Genomic DNA, 7,743 nt, shown 5'->3' with positions numbered 1-7,743 from the left:
ATCGAAATTGGAAGACAAATTTTTTCTTCATATTTTTTTTCATCCTTGAAGAAATAAGAGGAATAGAGTGAGACCCATGTGTCTATAATTTGACAAAAGATTCAACATAATTGGTATACAAAATGAAAAATAAGAATTTCACCATTATTTTGTTCATAAAATGTGATCACCAATTAAAGCCAGAATGTGGGTTTATTATTGGTTAAGAGATAACCACTCTGGTTTAAGTCTCTTTTAGCTTATCTGGAGTACTTAAGAAAGTTGTCACTGAGTTTGGAGAATTAACGCATTAATTCATTTTAGTTTGATAAAGGCTATCACATTACCGAGCGTCTATAATCGACATGGTAATTTGGTTCACTGTGCAAGCTTCATTGTCTGGCTGTTTACTCCAAGTCGAATAAGTTTCAGAAGAATTTCCTATGACGCAATAACCTGGCGGTTTAGGTTGAGGAATATCTTCTGCTTCGCTTCCCAGCATCAAAACAACCGACGACATCAGTGGTCTATCCTCTACACGTGCTTGAACACATAAGAGTGCAATTTGTAAGCACCGTAGGATTTCACGTAGCCTGAACGTTGGTGATGAAGAATCTATGATGACCGTGTCTACAATCGCTAGACCTTGACCTTCTTTCCAATTCCTCCACACCTGTGCATAAAAGTTTAATCTTTTCTTAGTGATATCGTCAGATATTGAGTGTGCAACACAATCAAGTTAAGAGGTTTCAAGCTTACACATTCGAGAAGATTATAGTCACGGCCCGAGTAGTAGAATCCTTTATTCCTCTTGCCACTTATAATTTCAAGAAGTAAGACTCCAAAACTGTATATATCTGACTTTATCGAGAATATCCCATCTAAAGCGTATTCTGGGGACATGTAGCCGCTGCATAGAAAACATTACACAGAAATAGCTATCAGGTATTAAGCTGTATTTGGGCTTCAAAAATAAGATGATGTTTTAACTACTTACTAAGTTCCGACCACCTTCCTCGTGTTAGCTTCCGTCTCATCTCGTCCAAAGATCCTAGCCATTCCGAAGTCCGAAATTTTCGGAGTCATATCTTTATCAAGCAAGATGTTGCTTGCTTTCAAATCCCTATGGATTATACGAATGGATGAATCATGGTGAAGATACAGAATCCCTCGAGCAATACCATTGATAATATCAAATCTCATTTGCCAATTTAGCATACGTCTTCTGGTTAAATCTGCACATCGTTCGTTCGTTCAAAGCAGAATCAATTCAATTATTATTTTTTGTTGTTATGAAGAGTCGAGGCACTAACCAAAGAGATGAGAATCGAGGCTTAGATTCTCCAAGTACTCGTAGATCAAGATCTTCTCTCCCTCATCAACACAACATCCAAGAAGTTGGACAAGGTTTATATGTTGAAGCCTTGCAATTAGCCTAACCTCGTTCATGAACTCATTGGTACCTTGAGCTGACATTTCCGATAGTCTCTTCACCGCAATTTCTTGCCCGTCGAGTAACCTTCCCTGGTAACACATATTACATCAATAAAAGAAACAATGGCTTTTAAGCATTTGATTTCAAATAAAACTTCGTATCATGTTTACAGATATTTTTTTATTTTATATGGTGTCAAGTTTTTTTTAACAGCTGTCCAAAAAGAAATCAAAGTTAAACTATGTAAACTAGTAAATTTTTTGGATATAACCACGAAAAATTTGTGACATACTTAAAAAAGCTATGAAATGAAAAACAAGGCCATTCGTGTGTAAATTGTGGCAGAAATTATAACTAAAATTATGACTAAAATTGTGGCAGAAACAGTGACAAAATTATCACAAAATAAGTTGCTAAAATTATGACTAAAGCCACAAAGTAGGGGGATAAGTGGCTACAAATATACCTTGTAAACAACACCAAAGCCACCTTTTCCGACCTTGTTACAATCAGAAAAATGTTCGGTGGCTATGAGAACATCTTCAAACTCTATCAATGGAACTTCTAAATCTTCTACCTGGTTATCTCCAGACAAGTTTCTTTGTCTTGGTAATACCATCCGGTTCATTAGAACTTGTGTTTTCACTTGACATTTGAACACGTAGAGGATCAGAAAATAAAATAAAAATTTCTGAAAATTAAGTAAAAGTTTATTACTGATTTACCTATAGGTGTATATTTTTAAAAGAGCCTTACTTACCTATGGGTGTTTCAGCTAATTTTGCTTGCTTTTGTCTCCTCTTCCAAAAGCAGAACACGATAACACTCAGAATAAGCATAAGGCTGACTCCTATACTCCAACGTATTATTTTTCCATTTCTGTCACTCTCCTCGTCCGAGGAAAGAACTGTAAAGAATGGTGTCAAAATTTGACAAGCTATTAAGTTGACCAACTCGACGGGTTAAGAAATTAGTATGAGATCGCGACATGAAGAAAGAAAGAAAAATTATATATCAGTATTACAGTATGTCGTATGTAGGTAGTGACGCATGACAGGGAAAGATGAATTATGACTTTTCTAATATTTGGTCGTTGTTGTATTACATCTCTTGTGTTTGCTTAAACTTCGGTGTTTGCATAATTGAGGTTGATTGGGCAAGTGCTTTAGAAGTGATATAAGATTTTTCTAGGGTCTAAATTATTTCTACAACCTAAAATTTTGTCAATCATGTTTTGTAAATTTTTTTAAAAACCTACAGATTTTTCTTTCTTTTTTATTTATTTTCAGTTCTAGAAAGCCATAAATTTAGAGCACTTATTTTTTGCTTTAGAAAATTTATATGTAAGTCTTTGAATCTTTTTAAATCTACAGCTAATATCCTACAGCAAAATTATCTACATCAGCAAAAGAAAACTACAGATTTATTTCTAAAGCAAAAATATAAAGCTACAGCTCCTTCCAATCATCTCCATTATCTCACCCATTTTATCTTCTACAGAATTCCAAATCATAAATATGTTGTTATAAACTTTACAAGATGCTTTATTATAAGTGTCCTTTTATATTTTCATATGTTTGATAATTTTTCTATTCTATCCTTAATTTTATTTATTAATTAAAAATGAAATAAAATAATGTATTAGTTAAGAATATAATAGAGAATTTAATGGTTTTTCAATATGCAAAAAGAACTTTAAATGACATAAAATGAAATAGAGGGAATACTAGTTATTAGCCAACTCGTTTCATGGATAATTCGGGTTTAAATAGTTTTGTTTAGTTAACCAACATAAAAATATTTAAAATATTCATTTCTGTTTTTTTTATATCTACTATTATTCCCATGCATGCCAACTGCGGGCTAATGGCTACTGTATTATTTTGTATCTTTTTTGTTTTTTGAAGGAACTATTTTGTATCTTATAATATCATATATTTTGCATCTATATATTATTATTTTGTTCAATATCTGTAGCAAAATATTTCCATACAAATGTGCTATCAATGGGATTATTAGCTATCACTATGTTACTATACACTGTTCAATAAAAAAAAATTACTCTATAATAATTGGCCTTTTGTTTATTTACTTCTTTGGATGAATAGGTCAGATAATTATTATTTTAAATTTTGAATTTTGAAATAAAATTATAAAATGATTAATTTTTAAATCTTATTTAAGCAATTTTCAAACTTAAAATATATGGAAGTAGTGTTTCCTCTAATTTTTTTTAAAAAAATATAAGATATAACTAACAAATTTTTTGTACACTTTATTAATTAAATAAATAAATTACTTATATATAATTTATTTATATATTGGTAAACCACAGGAAGAAATTGAGCTAACCTAGATCTACATTAGCCACTTTGACATAAAGATCTTGACCAGCGAAGGAGTAAGTCCGGGTATCATAGAGCTCTCCTGTCCAAATAAAACAGCCCGTCACGCCTCTTCGAACATCCGCAGCCGCGAACGACGTACAGTTACAATCGGTAAGGCACCTCTCTTCACATTTCTTCAAGTCAATTATCCGATCGGCAATAGACATCTTAGCATCTGGCAACTTCATCTTCCGTAGCATTAAAAACCTGTTTCCGCTGCAGCTCAGCGGTGTCCTCCTCACACACCCATCTGATCCTTCTCCCAAGTCCCACTGCTGCCGGTTCATGGGATCGAACCCTTCAAAACAGTTGCATCTAGGTGACGTGCTTAGGTCACAATAGGCATAAGGTCCGCAGCTTTTATAAGCATCGCAGTCGTCCTTCGGGAAATACAAGAAATTGCTCCATCCCCGTGATGGCGGGATCAACGTGGATCGATGGAGGTACCCTACGTCAATGATTGTCAATCTCGAATAGATGCTTTGGTTGGCAATAAGGAGCCTAATAGCGACCTCCTCACTGTTTTCTGTATAATCGTAAACCGGGTGATTTCGACGTTCCTCCGGCATGCCACTAAACTCGATTCCATTCCACAGACCGCTCCGTTCCATTACAACATAATTTTTCTTCAAAAAAAGTTCGGGCAAGCCCCTTCGAACGTAGAATTTGTACGTGAAATCACCGCTTGAGGGATCATCAAAATTTCTCCATGATGTGAGGAACCTGTTGCGCCCTGTTTTGTGATCGTAACCTAGTTTCATGTCCGGAAGTAAAGTATCCGTCGGAAAATCGAAACTCTGCCACAAGAACCCACTTGGACTGTCGTTGTTGTAGGAGTATCTCATTACCAAATTTCCGTTAGGGAGAAGCTCTGCCATCACCGGAGATGTCGATTTTCCTCTAGTAATATTTGTCGACCAAACACAGTTATTAAACTGACCTAGCAGGACAAGGTTGTTACCAGAGATTTTGAGGCTTCCACTGGATGTTGAGAGAGGGTTGTCTCTGTTGGCGACCCATGCGTAGGTTTTATCGGAGACTAATTTCTTATACCATATCCCAAGATACCAACGCGAGAGTGCCGAAGGTTTGAAGAAACCAAGCTCGAAGACTCCACCGTGAGATACAAGTGTTCTGTTGCTTGAGATTGTAAGAAAGTCTGTAGACGACAATGTGTTGACATCGATCGAAAGGATAGGATGAAATAGAAACAAGACAAGCAAGAACGATAAGGTGTAAGAATGGTGGTATGTGCTCTGTACACCTTTCATCTTTCTCCACCACTTTCTTTCTTAAATTCTTTTTTCTTTGTCCGTTTATGTTTGAACTTTTTTTATGAAAGCTTGCATGTATTAATATCGGGTTCCTATTCATACATTAGTTACTTTCGCAAGAAAATTCAAAATTCATTAAAATTATTATCACTAACCTAGCCGACAAGCAAAATGTTGTGTTTCCTATCCACGACTTTTTCACCCTTTCATTCAATTCATTTCCACGAACCTTTAATATCATTAGTCTATATTTTTAAAATTTACGCTTTATTAGTCTCACGCTGCCAAAACATCGCATATGTTCGGCAAGTATGGTGTTCTCAAAAGCATTGATATCTCATGTTGAATATTAGGTATACATACTGCATTGGCATGCATAATTGCATATTACAGGGTCTAAATTGCACACTTCGAAGTTTATGGCAAACATTATGGGTTAAATTTCAAATAATCGAAGTCTTGGGTCCAATATGATGTTAACAAGAGGCCATGGGACCAATGCTGCAAATTCAGAATATTCGATTGGGCTAAATTGTAAGATTAAAATGTTTGGGGCTGAATCAAGAAGACAACGTTTCTGAACATTGTAAAGGCTTGGGGCAAAAACGAAACTTTACAAAAGATGAAGAACCAGATAGTGCTGGGCATTCGGGTTTTCGGTTCGGGTCGGTTCGGTTTATTCGGTTTTTGGGTTATTCGGGTTGGGATGTTCAGGAACCGTTTAGGAACCGGACATTTTTTGGATCGGTTCGGTTCGGATAATGTCGGGTTCGGGTCGGGTTTCTATTTTTTTATAAAACCCGAAATGGAACCGTATTATAAATAATTCGGGTTTGGTTCGGGTTTAAAGCCCAAAAAACTGAAAAACCCCCGAAAACCCGATCTAAACCCAGAAAAAACCGAAAACATATCCGGGTTATTCGGGTAGTTCGGATTTTTGTAGATATTTTTTATTTATAAATTATATTTTATATATATTAAAATTTAAAATAATAATTTTTTTTAATATATTCAAAATATTCGGGTACCCGTTCAGTTCTCGGTTCGGTTCCGGTTCGGTTTCGGTTTTTCAGATTTAGAAATATAGGAACCGCTCGGGTTTTTGTAATTTTCGATCCAATTTCGGTCCCAGTTTTTTTGGTTCGGTTCCGGTTCGGTTTTCGGGTTTCGGATAATATGCCCATGACTAGAATCAGACATGAAAAACAGCCAAAAATTGCCATTGGATTCCGGAGCTTTCTCGGCGAATCATGTAGAGGAAAACAGAGTTCACTGTGGCTTTGAGCTTTGATTGCGGCGGCGGAGATGGAAACTTGACGCGGTGGTTGCAGTCGACAGAAATAGGAGGAGCCACATGGAATCACAGTCGCGGAAGAAGGCGACTTTGCACCAAGAACTAAACAATGGAGTATCGATCTCAAGTTTAGGATCTGTAGCGGCTTCAAGCAGTGATGTGACAGAAACACTGAGATGTAAGCGTGACACAAGAGCGGTTGACGGTAGCGACACATCGACTCGCTCTGAATGGAGTGTGAGCCATGGCGGCTTGATAGAGCGGGTAGGGATGACAATTGGACTCTCCCATCCCGTCCCACGAACAGCGACGACGAGGGAGCTGAACATTACGAAAACGGCAGATCGAGCTCTCGGATTGAGAAGCTTGATTTCATGGTGGAGATTTCCGCTCGAGCTTGATTCAGCGAGGAAGAGCCACGGCGGTGGCTAGGCGAGCACGGGGAACCAGGGCCACGACAAGGTTGGGCACTAAAAGAGGTGTATGTTATAAATCATGGAGTGGATTGCCATTAACCAAGTCCGGTCCATAACCGGTCCAAACCTAGAGAGAGAGAGATGGCCCAAACCCTAGAGATAGGCGGCCACGACTTGGAGAGAGAGAGAGAGATTGGCGGCGAAGGAGTTTCCATTCTTCTAGATTTCCTATTCCTTGTTGGTTTATGATTTGTAATCTTTCCATTTATGTATTTCCATTTATCTCTCATGTAATCCTTATATAAGGAACCCCCATTGTACATTAATAATAACACAGAAATATTCAGTCTCTAAACTCTCTAATTACAACACGTTATCAGCACGATAGACTCCAAAAAACCCTGAGACAAAACCTAACCTAAAATCCGTCACACATAAACCCTAAAACAGGCGCAACTTAAAATCGATCTATCTCTCAAACTCCGAGGAACCAGACGACGAGTCACATATCAAATTGAAGCCCTTGACGAGAAGAATCCATCAGCGCAAACCGTTTGTAGATCCGATCTCAGATGCGCCCACACTCGCAGAAACAATACTCGGCGCCGTATTGGTCTTTTGGAACCCTAATTCCGAAAAAACCCCAAATTGTTCTTGCTTGCGTTCCGGCTTACAAACACCCGATCAGCTCCAGCCCTAAGGTGTTCCTGATCCTAGACGACCTCAGTTTCTAGTTCACATCATAGCCAGCTTGAGTTCCCAATCTACCCGCTCGCAAACTCAAGAAGAAGACGCGTCCAACGTCCTCGGCGCACATCCGCGACCAGACGCCAAACCATCCGATCCCGATCAGACGCGTCTCGCCTCAGCACGCGACCGTTCCAGCTCGTCCCATCTCGTGTCCGTTCGAGGTTCTCTTGGTGGTCCGGGTTCTACAATCTGCAAAACAAAGGTAATC

General features: G+C 37.9%; 1 protein-coding gene across 4 annotated transcripts; it reads right to left on the bottom strand.

Moving 5' to 3' along the window:
• Nucleotides 1–322: 322 nt before the first annotated feature.
• Nucleotides 323–5,077, bottom strand: LOC106303633 (receptor-like serine/threonine-protein kinase SD1-8). 4 transcript variants are annotated; one of them, XM_013739925.1, is made up of 8 exons: nucleotides 3,767–5,077; nucleotides 3,326–3,335; nucleotides 2,175–2,299; nucleotides 1,881–2,059; nucleotides 1,293–1,503; nucleotides 977–1,214; nucleotides 739–889; nucleotides 323–652 (listed from the first exon to the last, which is right to left on the bottom strand). In XM_013739925.1, the coding sequence occupies exons 1-8, from the start codon at nucleotides 5,070–5,072 to the stop codon at nucleotides 323–325; spliced, it is 2,550 nt and encodes an 849-aa protein (XP_013595379.1). In that variant the 5' UTR covers nucleotides 5,073–5,077. The 4 variants fall into 4 exon arrangements, with proteins under 4 accessions (XP_013595379.1, XP_013595378.1, XP_013595381.1 ...); XM_013739924.1 differs by lacking the exon at nucleotides 3,326–3,335 and having other exon boundaries at nucleotides 2,175–2,321; XM_013739927.1 differs by lacking the exon at nucleotides 3,326–3,335 and having other exon boundaries at nucleotides 2,175–2,304; nucleotides 3,810–5,077.
• Nucleotides 5,078–7,743: the final 2,666 nt, after the last annotated feature.

The sequence above is a fragment of the Brassica oleracea genome, chromosome C7, assembly GCF_000695525.1.
Source record: "Brassica oleracea var. oleracea cultivar TO1000 chromosome C7, BOL, whole genome shotgun sequence".
NCBI classification, from domain to species: domain Eukaryota; kingdom Viridiplantae; phylum Streptophyta; class Magnoliopsida; order Brassicales; family Brassicaceae; genus Brassica; species Brassica oleracea.
This window is presented reverse-complemented; position numbering and strand designations above follow the sequence as displayed.

Coding starts and splice junctions, on each gene's coding strand:
- LOC106303633 (XM_013739924.1), bottom strand. CDS start 5,072: ATGAAAGGTGTACAGAGCACATACCACCATTCTTACACCTTATCGTTC. Junction 1,504..1,880: donor GCTTTGGTGTTGTTTACAAG/GTATATTTGTAG, acceptor ATGTGTTACCAG/GGAAGGTTACTCGACGGGCA. Junction 1,215..1,292: donor CCTCGATTCTCATCTCTTTG/GTTAGTGCCTCG, acceptor AACGATGTGCAG/ATTTAACCAGAAGACGTATG.